The following is a 17,846-nucleotide window of genomic DNA, read 5'->3' on the forward strand; positions in this document are numbered from 1 at the left end:
CTCCTCCTCCTTCTCTCCCCCTCCTTCTCTCATCCTCCTTCTCTCCCCCTCCTTCTCTCCCCTCCTTCTCTCCTCCTCCTCCCCTCCTTCTCTCCCCCTCCTTCTCTCCTCCTCCTTCTCTCCCCCTCCTTCTCTCATCCTCCTTCTCTCCCCCTCCTTCTCTCCCCTCCTTCTCTCCCTCTCCTTCTCTCCCCCTCCTTCTCTCCTCCTCCTTCTCTCCCCCTCTTTCTCTCCCTCTCCTTCTCTCCCCCTCCTTCTCTTCTCCCCCTTCACTCCCCCTCCTTCTCTCCCCCTCCATCTCTCCTCCTCATTCTCTCCCCTTCCTTCTCTCCTTCTCCTTCTCTCCTCCTCCTTCTCTCAGTCTTTCCCCCTTCTTCTCTCCTCCTCCTTGTCTCCCCCTCCATCTCTCCTCCTCCTTCTCTCCCCCTCCTTCTCTCCCCCTCCTTCTCCTCTCCTTCTCTCGTGGTGTGTTGTGTGTCCTCTTAGTGTCCTCCAGTCTCACCTCCGGGATCATGTCATGACTGATGTGGCCACTAGTTGGCAGTAGTAGATGTTCAATCTCACACAAAATCAAAGAGCACCCTATATATATTTGATGAGTGCTGTATGATTTAATAGAACAAGCCTTACCAGCAATAAAAATGTCTTTGTGTCTGAGGCCATGGGTCCATCACTCTCCCTCTCTCCCCAGGTCTCACTGTGATGGGAGGTGGCAGGAAGGCAGAGGTAGAGTGATGTGCTATGGTCCCAGCCACTCAGCAGTTACACAGGCAGTAATGTACTTCATAAATATCGACTGGGGACAGAATGGTGGATATAAATTCTCCAACCATGTCTAGCAGAGGATGCAGAGTGCAACTGGGGTTATGGGGGCTCATCATGGTGTCTCGGACTTACTCTTTACAGAGTTCAAGACAGGGCACTTTGGCAACAAAATAAGAGAACTCTGTCTGCACAAATAGAATGGACAGAACCAAATAAAATACTGTACCATAGAATAAGAGTGAGCCTGATAAAGTGTGTGCATGTGTGTTTATGAAACTAGAGATGTGGGGTATTGATCTCTGAGCAGAGAAATGCCCTGTGAAGTTCAGTGAGTCAGGTTGGTTGGAGATGCAGTGGCCCAACGGCGTCTAGTCTTTATGACTGAGATTCATCATTCATATCTGACTCGATGTGACTCCTCTCATCTCCGCCTTCACACGGTCTGCTCATCTCTAGGCTCAAGGCCATAAAGTGTGTGTGTGTGTGTGTGTGTGTGTGTGTGTGTGTGTGTGTGTGTGTGTGTGTGTGTGTGTGTGTGTGTGTGTGTGTGTGTGTGTGTGTGTGTGTGTGTGTGTGTGTGTGTGTGTGTGTGTGCGTGCGTGCGTGCGTGCGTGCGTGCGTGCGTGCGTGCGTGCGTGCGTGCGTGCGTGCGTGCGTGCGTGCGTGTGTGTGTGTGTGTGTGTGTGTAACCCATCCTGTTGCTAGCACTAAATAACTAGATAACGAGGAACTGAATTGACTAATCAAATTCTGATATATTGTATATATAGTTTTGAATAGGTTCCGTTTTTAAAATGGCAGACTTACTGTAAGTTAATGCACAAAATAACTGATTAAAATATTTGGAGAAGGATATATAAAAATATGTAAACAACCCCCCCCCACCCCCACCACTCTGTTAATCGAAGTTGATGTAGATGTCATTATATTTAATTTATGGATCATACCTACATGCATATGGGGAGAAGTGGGGTATCTCAAACAGTCTGTTTATCCACATAACCCAACCATAAAGGTTATGTTGATGGAACCAGACAAACTTCATACAGAGACATATACAGGCCCACATACAAATGTCATCTAGAATGTTAAACACTGAAAGTTAGGTTATGATTTAAAACTTCCTCTCCAGAACAGATAAACATAGACAGATCCAAGTTGATGAAGGCTAATGTTATATCAGCTGCCTCTCCTCATTTTGCTACTTCCAGACCAGTGTGTGCACATTTTCTTTTTGTGGGCACGCACGTGTGTGTGTGTGTGTCAGCATGAGTTAGGCAGAGCGTCTCATCTCTGCCATCTTAACCCGAACATGAAGGTTTCTGACTTCAGAGCGCTTTCTAATGAACTCTTCATCAGCTGACTAACATTTAGCCTGAGCGCCAGACAATTCAGACGAGACACAAAACCGCCCATAGCTACGCATTCCTGAAACGTCTTGCCTTTCGTCCGGCGGTAACAAAGACTCCAACCGCTCGGAGAATCTGCTTAATTCTGTGAGTCAACATTATCCGGAAACAAGGCGCACTGAACAATCTGTGAGGTTCATTTTGGAAAAAGAAAGAGCTCGAGGATATGGTTTGTCATATGGTCAGTCAGCTCTTATAATGAGGGTACAACGCAGGGTCCGATAATCTTGATTCATAATGTTGTGTAAGAAACCCTGGTGAGAAAAGTATCAACAGGAGTATGTATTATGTAAAACAGAATAATATCCGCCATTTAGCAGACGCTTTTAGCCAAACTCGTAATCATGCATGCATATGTTTTTGTATTGGTGGGAATCAAACCCACGCTCCTGAGCCACACAGGACCACATTCCAGAACCTCATCCCGTTGTTTCCTTTTATTGACTTCTTTGACATGACATCAGCATTGTTACTTCCTGTAATTCTGAGCGCTACCCAGAATACACCAGTCCAGGTCGACAAACCAAAACAGGTCACATAACTGGCCAGCGGAAGAAAAACACCTTCTTTACACTGATAAAAAGAAATACATGAGATGAGAACAAAACTCTTCACTTGAAATGTGTACAGTATGCCTTCCCTTGGCTAGCATTTATAGCAGTGACAGAGTGCATATATGACAGTCACAATAAATAAGTTGAACACAGACTTAGGTTAAAGATTTCTGAAAAAATACTGAGCAGTGTTTATACCGCCTGGAAGATTGCTAGTGCAGAGCCAAACGCTGTTCAGTTTGACCGGTTTGCTTATGGAGTTTGTGTACAGCTGCTGGTTACCTGGAAAACCTTGTGAGAATGAACACTTCTTACACCGGCGTACTGTACCTTTAAGAGAAGCAAAGGTGAGTGACAACAGTTTGATGGTCATTTTGTATTTACTCAACAGCTAGCTTCCCGTTGTTCCCATCCTCTTTGAACACATAAGAACAACAATTTTGAACGTAAAATTACACACATAACCCGGTAGGCTAAAAAAGCTCATGTTAACGCATTCAAAGACCATCAGGTGACTGACCACCTGGGGCCAGAAGCAGTCCCGAATACTGTACAGTAGTACTCAGTCAACACACTGTAGCGTGAGGGGAGACAGTCAAGGCTTCCCGTTTCACAGCAAAATAACAAGCCTGCTGGCATTCCTGTCTAAAGAGATGCGTCTCTCCCTCTTCGTCTGAAGGCAAGAGTTACAGTGCCTTGCGAAAGTATTCGGTCCCCTTGAACTTTGCAACCTTTTGCCACATTTCAGGCTTCAAACATAAAGATATAAAACTGTATTTTTTTGTGAAGAATCAACAACAAGTGGGACACAATCATGAAGTGGAATGACATTTATTGGATATTTCAAACTTTTTTAACAAATCAAAAACTGAAAAATTGGGCGTGCAAAATTATTCAGCCCCTTTACTTTCAGTGCAGCAAACTCTCTCCAGAAGTTCAGTGAGGATCTCTGAATGATCTAATGTTGACCTAAATGGCTAATGATGATAAATACAATCCACCTGTGTGTAATCAAGTCTCCGTATAAATGCACCTGTACTGTGATAGTCTCAAAGGTCCGTTAAAAGCGCAGAGAGCATCATGAAGAACAAGGAACACACCAGGCAGGTCCGAGATACTGTTGTGAAGAAGTTTAAAGCCGGATTTGGATACAAAAAGATTTCCCAAGCTTTAAACATCCCAAGGAGCACTGTGCAAGCGATAATATTGAAATGGAAGGAGTATCAGACCACTGCAAATCTACCAAGACCTGGCCGTCCCTCTAAACTTTCAGCTCAAACAAGGAGAAGACTGATCAGAGATGCAGCCAAGAGGCCCATGATCACTCTGGATGAACTGCAGAGATCTACAGCTGAGGTGGGAGACTGTCCATAGGACAACAATCAGTCGTATATTGAACAAATCTGGCCTTTATGGAAGAGTGGCAAGAAGAAAGCCATTTCTTAAAGATATCCATAAAAAGTGTTGTTTAAAGTTTGCCACAAGCCACCTGGGAGACACACCAAACATGTGGAAGAAGGTGCTCTGGTCAGATGAAACCAAAATTGAACTTTTTGGCAACAATGCAAAACGTTATGTTTGGCGTAAAAGTAACACAGCTCATCACCCTGAACACACCATCCCCACTGTCAAACATGGTGGTGGCAGCATCATAGTTTGGGCCTGCTTTTCTTCAGCAGGGACAGGGAAGATGGTTAAAATTGATGGGAAGATGGATGGAGCCAAATACAGGACCATTCTGGAAGAAAACCTGATGGAGTCTGCAAAAGACCTGAGACTGGGACGGAGACTTGTCTTCCAACAAGACAATGATCCAAAACATAAAGGAAAATCTACAATGGAATGGTTCACAAATAAACATATCCAGGTGTTAGAATGGCCAAGTCAAAGTCCAGACCTGAATCCAATCGAGAATCTGTGGAAAGAACTGAAAACTGCTACTCACAAATGCTCTCCATACAACCTCACTGAGTTCAAGCTCAAAATTCAGTCTCTCGATGTGCAAAGCTGATAGAGACATACCCCAAGCGACTTACAGCTGTAATCGCAGCAAAAGGTGGCGCTACAAAGTATTAACTTAAGGGGGCTGAATAATTTTGCACGCCCAATTTTTCAGTTTTTGATTTGTTAAAAAAAGTTTGAAATATCCAATAAATGCCGTTCCACTTCATGATTGTGTCCCACTTGTTGTTGATTCTTGACAAAAAAAATACAGTTTTATATCCTTATGTTTGAAGCCTGAAATGTGGCAAAAGGTCGCAAAGTTCAAGGGGGCCGAATACTTTCGCAAGGCACTGTATGTCTGTGTGTCTGTGCTTCACTGGACGAGGACACACGGAGGAGCGGTCCTTCTCTGTAGCAGAGACTGGAGGCTCTGTCCTCGTCTTCTGGCCAGGGTCTGGCTCGTCGTGTGTGTGTGTGTGTGTGTGTGTGTGTGTGTGTGTGTGTGTGTGTGTGTGTGTGTGTGTGTGTGTGCTTCACTGGACGAGGACACACGGAGGAGCTGTCCTTCTCTGTAGCAGAGACTGGAGGCTCTGTCCTCGTCTTCTGGCCAGGGTCTGGCTTGTCGTGTGTGTGTGTGTGTGTGTGTGAGTGTGTGTGTGTGTGTGTGCTTCACTGGACGAGGACACACGGAGGAGCTGTCCTTCTCTGTAGCAGAGACTGGAGGCTCTGTCCTCGTCTTCTGGCCAGGGTCTGGCTCGTCATGTGTGTGGATCTTTGGGCTCAGCAAATTATTCTGGAACTCTGCAGAAAAGATTGGTTCCCCTTTTCAAACTAAATGCAGAAATAAAATGAAAAACAGACCCATTTTCTAGGGTTGGTGGGATTGCTCTGTTCCATACAAGATGTTAAGAGGGGAGGTTGAGGGGCATTGGTTGGTGTGGTGGCGGCCGGTGTGCTGTGTGCGTACAGTATGTGAGTGTGTCAGAATAACACAGTTCTGTTTCAAGGTGTTGGTAAGTAGCTGTTTTACTCGCGGCGGTTGTTCCTCATGGGGGTGTTGGGGGGCGTCAGGTTTCGGGTCAAAGGTCATAGGTCAGTTCTGCTCCAGGTCGTCTGCCGTGGGTGTGTTGTAGCTCTGGAATAGGGGCTGCATGAACAGCCCCAAAGTCCCAGTAATGCACACAAACACAAATATCCATAGGAAGAGCCGGTCAATCACCATGGCAACATACTTCCAGTCCTCGATTACCTGTGGCAGGATACAAAAAGAGTGATACACGATTAAAAATGTTGACAATAGAAGCATAATACTGTCGGCTCCAAACTAGCAAAAGGGCTCTGAGTGAAAAGACATACAAACTGTAAGAAACTGAAAATGTGATGTATCTGTTGTGTATGCTGTTTCTGCTCATATCATCTCAAGGCTGTCCTTCCACCACACACACACACTCTCACTCACCCCCTCATCGTTGTCCTCACTCTTCATCTTCTCGGCAACATAGCGCACCCCGTCCACAGCCTCCTCAACGTCTGCGTGACACTTCACTGTCATCCTCTTTCTGAACTCTGTGTTCTCCGACAGGTCGCTGATCTTCCAGCCGTACCGCTTGGCCGACTCCTCATTCACATAGAAGGAGTCGGCCCTGCCTATCCCAGACCCCTCTGCCACCCCCATTCCCCCCGCGGCCGGGGCCACTGCCACTGCCCCGTCTCTCAGCTTCAGGTCGGAGTAGGAGGGCCGCTGGTGCTTCTGGCGGAACCTCTCTCGGATGTTGGAGCTGGCCGGCCGACGCATAAACAGGAAGGAGGGGAGGCGGTGCAGGAAGAGACGTTTGACCCAGGGGGGCATGGTGTGTGTGGAGGGCGTGCGATGGTGCACGTTGAGCACACAGACACTGGTGACGATGGAGAAGGTGACCAGCACCATGGCAAACATCAGATACTTCCCTATGAGAGGGACAGCTAGAGACGTAGGTGGGACGATCTTGGAGATCAGCAGCAGGAACACAGTGAGGGCCAGGAGGACTGATATACAGAGAGTCATCTTCTCTCCACAGTCAGAGGGCAGGTAGAACACCAGGATGGCCAGAGAGGTGATGAGGACACAGGGAATGATGAGGTTGATGGTGTAGAACAGTGGCTTGCGCTTGATGATGAAGTCATAGGTGATGTCCAGGTAGGTGATGTCAGAGGGGTCTTCGTTCTTGCGTCCCGGCAGAGACACGATGTCCCACTCACCGCTGGGTTTGAAGTCGTCACGGCTGGCGAAGTCGCTGAGCAGGATCAGGTCGATCTCCGTGTGGTCGTAGGTCCAGGATCGGAACTTGAGTGTGCAGTTCTGCTGGTCGAAGGGGAAGTCGCGGACCTCGATCTTGCAGGCCGACTTGTAGATGGCGGGGGGCAGCCAGTTCACCTCTCCATTGTTGGAGACCACCGTGTTGGAGTAGAATGAGACCTCATAGTTCCCATCCGCACTGAGGTGAAGACAAGACAGAAAGGAGTGAGAACCAGCACACATACACAGATAGGATACATATTAGAAGGAGACCTCATAGTTCCTATCGGCATTGAGAGACAGGACTCCATGGGTGGGGAGAGAGAGGAGGAGTCAGAGATACCACACAGATAAATACCTAGATGATAAATACATAGAAGAAGATGATGAATACATCGAAAAATAGAAATAGATCGAAGAAGATAAATACATAGAGGATAAATACGTAGAGGATGATAAATACATAAAAGAAGAAGATAAATACATAAAAGAAGAAGATAAATACATCGAAGAGGATAAAATACATAGAAGATGATAAATACATAGAAGATGATAAATACATAGAAGATGATAAATACATAGAAGATGATAAATACATTGAAGAATAGAAATACATCGAAGAATAGAAATACATCGAAGAAGAAGAGAAATACATAGAAGATCGATACAACGAAGAAGATAAATGCATAAAAGAAGAAGAGAAATACATAGAAGAAGAGAAATACATAGAAGAAGAGAAATACATAGAAGAAGATCAATACATAGAAGAAGATCAATACATAGAAGAAGAGAAATACATAGAAGAAGAGAAATACATAGAAGAAGAGAAATACATAGAAGAAGAGAAATACATAGAAGAAGAGAAATACATAGAAGAAGAAGAGAAACACATAGAAGAAGAAGAGAAACACATAGAAGAAGAAGAGAAACACATAGAAGAAGAAGAGAAACACATAGAAGGAGATAAATACATACAAATAAACACACAGGGGACAGAAATTGGTGAGAGGTGCATTCATTAGGTGAAGAGAAGACAGAGGACGATATGGTAGCTGGTGTTGTTGACTGGGCATTTGGGTTGTTGTGCTTGGGGACCAGGGACAGGGATGGGGGAAACTACATCAGACACCCCTGTCACAGGACATGTCTGAATCTGCTGAGATTTCGATTTTAGATTCTCACCAGGCCGCAGGTGTTATACATTATACATAAAAGTGTTATCAATTATAGAGCAGGTCAGGAGGAATCCAGCCATCACATTGCTCTGCTCCTAAGCACAAACACACACACAGACACACAAACAGACACACTGCTCGACGCAATAAATATACTCCTGTTCGAAATATGCAGCTGGTTAAAAGTCTCTTTACAGCTCTATACCCAAACAACTACTTCCACACCGAAACAACTATAGCTCTATACCCAAACAACTACTTCCACACCCAAACAACTATAGCTCTATACCCAAACAACTACTTCCACACCCAAACAACTATAGCTCTATACCCAAACAACTATAGCTCTCTTCCACACCCAAACAACTATAGCTCTATACCCAAACAACTATAGCTCTCTACCCAAACAACTATAGCTCTCTACCCAAACAACTACTTCCACACCCAAACAACTACTTCCACACCCAAACAACTACTTCCACACCCAAACAACTATAGCTCTATACCCAAACAACTACTTCCACACCCAAACAACTATAGCTCTATACCCAAACAACTATAGCTCTATACCCAAACAACTACTTCCACACCCAAACAACTATAGCTCTATACCCAAACAACTACTTCCACACCCAAACAACTATAGCTCAACACCCAAACAACTATAGCTCGATACCCAAACAACTATAGCTCTATACACAAACAACTACTTCCACACCCAAACAACTATAGCTCAACACCCAAACAACTATAGCTCGATACCCAAACAACTATAGCTCTATACCCAAACAACTATAGCTTCCACACCCAAACAACTATAGCTCAACACCCAAACAACTATAGCTCGATACCCAAACAACTATAGCTCTATACCCAAACAACTACTTCCACCCCCAAACAACTATAGCTCAACACCCAAACAACCATAGCTCGATACCCAAACAACTATAGCTCTATACCCAAACAACTACTTCCACACCCAAACAAGTATAGCTCAACACCCAAACAACTATAGCTCAACACCCAAACAACTATAGCTCGATACCCAAACAACTATAGCTCGATACCCAAACAACTATAGCTCTATACCCAAACAACTACTTCCACACCCAAACAACTATAGCTCGATACCCAAACAACTATAGCTCTATACACAAACGACTATAGATTTATACCCAAACAACTATAGCTCCATACCCAAACAACTATAGCTCAACACCCAAACTACTATAGCTCAACACCCAAACAACTATAGCTCTATACCCAAACAACTATAGCTCTATACCCAAACAACTATAGCTCTATACACAAACAACTATAGTTCTATACCCAAACTACTATAGCTCAACACCCAAACAACTATAGCTCCATACCCAAACAACTATAGCTCTATACCCAAACAACTATAGCTCTATACACAAACAACTATAGTTCTATACCCAAACTACTATAGCTCAACACCCAAACAACTATAGCTCTATACCCAAACAACTACCTCCATACCCAAACAACTATAGCTCTATACCCAAACAACTATAGCTCTATACACAAACAACTATAGTTCTATACCCAAACTACTATAGCTCAACACCCAAACAACTATAGCTCTATACCCAAACAACTACCTCCATACCCAAACAACTGTAACTATCAACCCGCAGACCAGACCAGGTTTCCAACACATTGAGATATAAATGTTTGGCTGTGACTCTGACCCAAACAACTACAGTACAGCTATACCTTGATACTCAAACAACTATTCCTGAAAACATCTATTACTCAATATCCAAATAAATATAATAACTTCATAGTCAATCAAACATTTGTCAACTAAACACATTCATGCATGAAAAAATGAAATCATTTATTTTCACTTTGTGTCATGGTTCCTCCTGGCACCAGAGGGCGGCAGAGAACGCCCTAGAGACTTTTTTAAAACTCAGGTGTGTCTTATTATTTCATGATTGTGTCTCTGTTAAAAGAGGTGTGTTTCTGTGGTCCTTTGCAGAAGCTTGAATTGTTTACCGTTTATGGTCAGTGCGTGCGTGTTATTTTTCCCCAGTGTACTGTGATTCTGCAGCTACTGTTTCGCAGTAACGTATTTATGTTTATCCTTAACCACTGATTCCTCATCTGGTCTCTTCTCTGCACCTGGTTCCAACCTCACCATGTCACACTTTGACAAGTCAGCCCAATATAATCAAATAGAAATTCCATTGCACTTCCATATTTCACATGATTCTTCACAACTAAAATAATTTGCCTTATTTCCACTATAAAAGCTAAAGTCCAGAAAGACTAGAATCGGGACAGAACTCCCATGGTGGTGGTGTTGAGTACCAGGAGCGTGAAACAGGTGAGGGCGAGAGCCTTTCTGTCATACACACACAGCCACCTGACATGGCCTCTTATTACACACATCACACAGCCACCTGGCCTGGCCTCTGATTACACACATCACACAGCCACCTGGCCTGGCCTCTGATTACACACATCACACAGCCACCTGACCTGGCCTCTGATTACACACATCACACAGCCACCTGACCTGGCCTCTGATTACACACATCACACAGCCACCTGGCCTGGCCTCTGATTACACACATCACACAGCCACCTGGCCTGGCCTCTGATTACACACATCACACAGCCACCTGGCCTGGCCTCTGATTACACACATCACACAGCCACCTGGCCTGGCCTCTGATTACACACATCACACAGCCACCTGACCTGGCCTCTGATTACACACATCACACAGCCACCTGACCTGGCCTCTGATTACACACATCACACAGCCACCTGGCCTGGCCTCTGATTACACACATCACACAGCCACCTGACCTGGCCTCTTATTACACACATCACACAGCCACCTGACCTGGCCTCTGATTACACACATCACACAGCCACCTGACCTCGCCTCTTATTACACACATCACACAGCCACCTGGCCTGGCCTCTGATTAAACACATCACACAACCACCTGACCTGGCCTCTGATTACACACATCACACAGCCACCTGACCTGGCCTCTGATTACACACATCACACAGCCACCTGACCTGGCCTCTGATTACACACATCACACAGCCACCTGACCTGGCCTCTGATTACACACATCACACAGCCACCTGACCTGGTCTCTGATTACACACATCACACAGCCACCTGACCTGGCCTCTGATTACACACATCACACAGCCACCTGACCTGGCCTCTGATTACACACATCACACAGCCACCTGGCCTGGCCTTTGATTACACACATCACACAGCCACCTGACCTGGCCTCTGATTACACACATCACACAGCCACCTGACCTGGCCTCTGATTACACACATCACACAGCCACCTGACCTGGCCTCTGATTACACACATCACACAGCCACCTGACCTGGCCTCTGATTACACACATCACACAGCCACCTGACCTGGCCTCTGATTACACACATCACACAGCCACCTGAACTGGCCTCTGATTACACACATCACACAGCCACCTGAACTGGCCTCTGATTACACACATCACACAGCCACCTGACCTGGCCTCTGATTACACACATCACACAGCCACCTGAACTGGCCTCTGATTAAACACACATCACACAGCCACCTGACCTGGCCTCTGATTACACACATCACACAGCCACCTGACCTGGCCTCTGATTACACACATCACACAGCCACCTGAACTGGCCTCTGATTAAACACACATCACACAGCCACCTGACCTGGCCTCTGATTACACACATCACACAGCCACCTGACCTGGCCTCTGATTACACACATCACACAGCCACCTGAACTGGCCTCTGATTACACACATCACACAGCCACCTGACCTGGCCTCTGATTAAACACACATCACACAGCCACCTGACCTGGCCTCTGATTACACACATCACACAGCCACCTGACCTGGCCTCTGATTACACACATCACACAGCCACCTGAACTGGCCTCTGATTACACACATCACACAGCCACCTGAACTGGCCTCTGATTAAACACACATCACACAGCCACCTGAACTGGCCTCTGATTACACACATCACACAGCCACCTGAACTGGCCTCTGATTACACACATCACACAGCCACCTGACCTGGCCTCTGATTACACATGACATCACACAGCCACCTGACCTGGCCTCTGATTACACACATCACACAGCCACCTGACCTGGCCTCTGATTACACACATCACACAGCCACCTGAACTGGCCTCTGATTAAACACATCACACAGCCACCTGACCTGGTCTCTGATTACACACATCACACAGCCACCTGACCTGGCCTCTGATTACACACATCACACAGCCACCTGACCTGGCCTCTGATTACACACATCACACAGCCACCTGAACTGGTCTCTGATTAAACACACACACACAGCCACCTGAACTGCCTCTGATTAAACACACATCACACAGCCACCTGACCTGGCCTCTGATTACACACATCACACAGCCACCTGACCTGGCCTCTGATTACACACATCACACAGCCACCTGACCTGGCCTCTGATTAAACACATCACACAGCCACCTGACCTGGCCTCTGATTAAACACATCACACAGCCACCTGACCTGGCCTCTGATTACACACATCACACAGCCACCTGACCTGGCCTCTGATTACACACATCACACAGCCACCTGAACTGGCCTCTGATTACACACATCACACAGCCACCTGACCTGGCCTCTGATTAAACACACATCACACAGCCACCTGACCTGGCCTCTGATTACACACATCACACAGCCACCTGACCTGGCCTCTGATTACACACATCACACAGCCACCTGAACTGGCCTCTGATTACACACATCACACAGCCACCTGAACTGGCCTCTGATTAAACACACATCACACAGCCACCTGAACTGGCCTCTGATTACACACATCACACAGCCACCTGAACTGGCCTCTGATTACACACATCACACAGCCACCTGACCTGGCCTCTGATTACACACATCACACAGCCACCTGACCTGGTCTCTGATTACACACATCACACAGCCACCTGACCTGGCCTCTGATTACACACATCACACAGCCACCTGAACTGGCCTCTGATTAAACACATCACACAGCCACCTGACCTGGTCTCTGATTACACACATCACACAGCCACCTGACCTGGCCTCTGATTACACACATCACACAGCCACCTGACCTGGCCTCTGATTACACACATCACACAGCCACCTGAACTGGTCTCTGATTAAACACACACACACAGCCACCTGAACTGCCTCTGATTAAACACACATCACACAGCCACCTGACCTGGCCTCTGATTACACACATCACACAGCCACCTGACCTGGCCTCTGATTACACACATCACACAGCCACCTGACCTGGCCTCTGATTAAACACATCACACAGCCACCTGACCTGGCCTCTGATTAAACACATCACACAGCCACCTGACCTGGCCTCTGATTACACACATCACACAGCCACCTGACCTGGCCTCTGATTACACACATCACACAGCCACCTGGCCTGGCCTCTGATTACACACATCACACAGCCACCTGAACTGGCCTCTGATTACACACATCACACAGCCACCTGACCTGGCCTCTGATTACACACATCACACAGCCACCTGACCTGGCCTCTGATTAAACACATCACACAGCCACCTGACCTGGCCTCTGATTACACACATCACACAGCCACCTGAACTGGCCTCTGATTAAACACACACACACAGCCACCTGACCTGGCCTCTGATTACACACATCACACAGCCACCTGACCTGGCCTCTGATTAAACACATCACACAGCCACCTGACCTGGCCTCTGATTACACACATCACACAGCCACCTGACCTGGCCTCTGATTACACACATCACACAGCCACCTGACCTGGCCTCTGATTAAACACATCACACAGCCACCTGACCTGGCCTCTGATTACACACATCACACAGCCACCTGACCTGGCCTCTGATTACACACATCACACAGCCACCTGACCTGGCCTCTGATTACACACATCACACAGCCACCTGACCTAGCCTCTGATTACACACATCACACAGCCACCTGACCTGGCCTCTGATTACACACATCACACAGCCACCTGACCTGGCCTCTGATTACACACATCACACAGCCACCTGACCTGGCCTCTGATTAAACACACACACACAGGAGTTTCATAATCCAAATCTCCTCTCTGCAGATTTAACAGTGCTCATCTATCCCCTCTCTCTCTAAGCCCTCACCTCTGTCTCCTGATCCCTCCCTCCAAATTATTACAGTAATCACATCTTGACTTTAGCCCTCCCTCCTGTCCTGAAGACCTTAGGTTAGCTGAGGCTCAGATTAGAACCAGAATCATTATTAGTTGCCAAGTACATTGACACATACCCAGAATAAGATTTAGCGATTTCTGCAAGATGGGCCAGCTACAAAATCAAAATTGGCTGTTTTGTATAAATTAATGAAAACTAATACAAGCTGTATAGTCTTTATTTACGGTTAGGGTTATGCATTATGGTTAGCAGTGTGGTTAAGTTTAGGGTTAAGCTTAGGGATCAATGACTTTATGACTTTGTGGTTTTGCCAGCTAGGGACCACTCTGCAGAGCTGCCAACAGGGCAAAATTCATGTCAATAAATGGCAACCTGTGAATTAGTGCTGCCAGCAATAGACAAATGTACAGACAGAATACAGACAGAGAAATTTACAGTCAACATACAGTATTTCAGTGGTGTAAAGTACTTAAGTAGTACATTAAAGTATTTTTACTTAAGTCGTTTTTGGGGGTATCTACTTTACGATATATATTTTTTGACTACTTTTACTTTTACTTCACTACATTCTCGAAGAAAATGTTGTACTTTTTACTGCATACATTTATAACACATAGTGTCTGATATATAAACATGGATAATATTTCGGCAATAAGGCTTGAGGGCGTGTGGTGTGTGGCCAATAGACCACAGCTAAGGGCTGGTATTTACGCACGACGCAACACGGAGTGCCTGGATACAGCCCTTAGCCATCCTATATACATACCCCAAACCCCAGAGGTGCCTTATTGCTTTAAAAACTGGTTACCAACGTAATTAGAAGAGTAAAATAAATGTTTTGTCATACCCGTGGTATACAAACAAATACATACCACGGCTTTCAGTCAATCAGCATTCAAGGCTTGAACCACCCACTTTACATTTTACATTTACATTTAAGTCATTTAGCAGACGCTCTTATCCAGAGCGACTTACAAATTGGTGCATTCACCTTATGAGATCCAGTGGAACAGTCACTTTACAATAGTGCATCTAAATCTTAAAAGGGGGGGGGGTGAGAAGGATTACTTATCCTATCCTAGGTATTTTATATTTACACAACACACACACACACACACAGCTCACTCACTTGTTGTAGAGGACGATGTCAGGCAGCCAGATGTGTTGAGACGGGAGGCGGACCTTCTTAATGCCCTCATACTCCTCTGGGTCCCACATCAACCTGTAGTCATTCCATACCTGAGTCAGCCAGCAGTTGGTGGTCATGATCTGTTCTCTCTCATTCTGCAATAGGCAGACAGACAGAAGCATGAGAGCGAATGTGTGCATGTGTGTGTGTGTGTGCGTGTGCCTGTGCGTGTGCGCGTGTGTACTCACCACACTAATGAGCTGGGCCAGGGACACCTGTATATGGATGGTGACCTGTTGGCTCTTGTTGACAGCAGGTCTAATCAGTTTGTTGTAGCGCTCTGGAGACAGCAGGTAGGTCACCAGTCGCTCCTCTATCTCCGCACCCAAGGCAGCTACACACACACAGGCACAAACACACACACAGGGGGAGAGGGATACAGTTATGTAACTGGCAGAAAAGCCGTACATACACAAAAAACATCCCCAAAAGGAGTTTTAAACTAACTTTCAAGACAACATGCCATGTTGCCCCACAGCCGCATTTGATCCTCAGCAATTCAAGTGCACTAACCTTTGACCACTGTGTGAACTTTCAAAGTGGACTCCAAGCCAAATACGTAAACAGGAGCCACCAAAAACACCCTGATTGTACATATTCAGACTGGCCTAATATCATCATCGCAGTACAGTGTGTGCAATATACTCTATGACCCTTCCAGTGTTACGGTTTTCTTCAGGTGAAAGAGAGGACCAAAATGCAGCGTGGTTATCTTTATACATCTTTAATAAAGATTAAAAATACGAACAATATACAAAACAAGAACCATGAAAACCCGAAACAGCCCTATCTGGTGCAACAAACACAGAGACAGGAACAATCACCCACGAAACACTCAGAATATGGCTGCCTAAATATGGTTCCCAATCAGAGACAACGATAAACACCTGCCTCTGATTGAGAACCACTCTAGGCAACCATAGACTTACCTAGACTACTCTACAAAACAACCCCATTAATCTACAAAACCCCTGGACAAGACAAACACATAATCACCCATGTCACACCCTGGCCTGACCAAAATAATAAAGAAAACACAAAATACTAAGGCCAATGCGTGAAAGTCCCCCCCCCCCCAAAGGTGCGGACTCCCGGCCGCACACCTAAACCCATAAGGGAGGGTCTGGGTGGGCGTCTGTCCACGGTGGCGGCTCTGGCGCGGGACGTGGACCCCACTCCAACATAGTCCGCTTACTCCGCGTCCTTAGATTGGCGACCCTCGCCACCAACCTTGGCCTAGTAACCCTAACAAAGGGCACCCCACTGGACTGAGGGGCAGCTCCGGACTGAGGGATAGCTCGGGACTGAAGGGTAGCTCGGGACTGAGGGGTAGCTCGGGACTGAGGGGTAGCTCAAGACTGAGAGGAAGCTCAGGCAGGTTGATGGCTCTGGCAGATCCTGGCTGACTGGTGGTTCTGGCAGATCCTGGCTGACTGGCGGCTCTGGCAGATCCTGGCTGACTGGCGGCTCTGGCAGATCCTGGCTGACTGGCGGATCCTGGCTGACTGTCGGCTCTGGAAGATCCTGCCAGACTGGCGGCTCTGGCGGATCCTGGCAGACTGGCGGCTCTGGCGGATCCTGGCAGACTGGCGGATCCTGGCAGACTGGCGGATCCTGGCAGACTGGCTGCTCCATTCTGACTGGCGGCTCTGGCGGCTCCTTGCAGACTGGCGGCTCTGGCGGCTCCTTGCAGACTGGCGGCACTTGCGGCTCCTTGCAGACTGGCGGCTCTGGCGGTTCCATGCAGACTGGCAGCTCTGGCGGCTCCTTGCAGACTGGCGGCTCTGGCGGCTCTTTGCAGACTGGCGGCTCTGCCGGATCCTGGCTGACTGGCGGATCCTGGCAGACTGGCGGATCCTGGTAGACTGGCTGCTCCTTGCAGACTGGCGGCTCTGGCGGCTCCTTGCAGACTGGTGGCTCTGGTGGCTCCTTGCAGACTGGCGGCTCTGGCGGCTCCTTGCAGACTGGCGGCTCTGGCGGCTCCTTGCAGACTGGCGGCTCTGGCGGCTCCTTGCAGACTGGCGGCTCTGGCGGCTCCTTGCAGACTGGCGGCTCTGGCGGCTCCTTGCAGACTGGCGGCTCTGGCGGCTCCTTGCAGACTGGCGGCTCTGGCGGCTCCTTGCAGACTGGCGGCTTTGGTAGCGCTGAACAGGTGGGAGACTCTGGCAGCTCATGACAGACGGGAGAATCTGGCGGCTCATGACATATGGGAGACTCTGGCAGCGCTGGACAGGCGGGAGACTCC

General features: G+C 47.2%; 1 protein-coding gene across 1 annotated transcript in view; it reads right to left on the reverse strand.

Annotated features, from left to right (window-relative positions):
- Window positions 1-2,603: 2,603 nt before the first annotated feature.
- Window positions 2,604-17,846, reverse strand: part of LOC118383889 (neuronal acetylcholine receptor subunit beta-2-like) — a 36,353-nt gene continuing 21,110 nt past the window's right edge. Inside the window, exons 2-5 of the mRNA XM_035770282.2 lie at window positions 15,790-15,935; window positions 15,542-15,696; window positions 6,132-7,146; window positions 2,604-5,921 (exon numbers count right to left, since the gene is read on the reverse strand). Of these exons, the coding sequence (XP_035626175.1) occupies window positions 5,766-5,921; window positions 6,132-7,146; window positions 15,542-15,696; window positions 15,790-15,935 (1,472 nt within the window). The 3' untranslated portion in view covers window positions 2,604-5,765. The remainder of the gene's footprint in view (window positions 5,922-6,131; window positions 7,147-15,541; window positions 15,697-15,789; window positions 15,936-17,846) is intronic.

Source organism: Oncorhynchus keta, chromosome 4 (genome assembly GCF_023373465.1).
Source record: "Oncorhynchus keta strain PuntledgeMale-10-30-2019 chromosome 4, Oket_V2, whole genome shotgun sequence".
Classification (NCBI taxonomy): domain Eukaryota; kingdom Metazoa; phylum Chordata; class Actinopteri; order Salmoniformes; family Salmonidae; genus Oncorhynchus; species Oncorhynchus keta.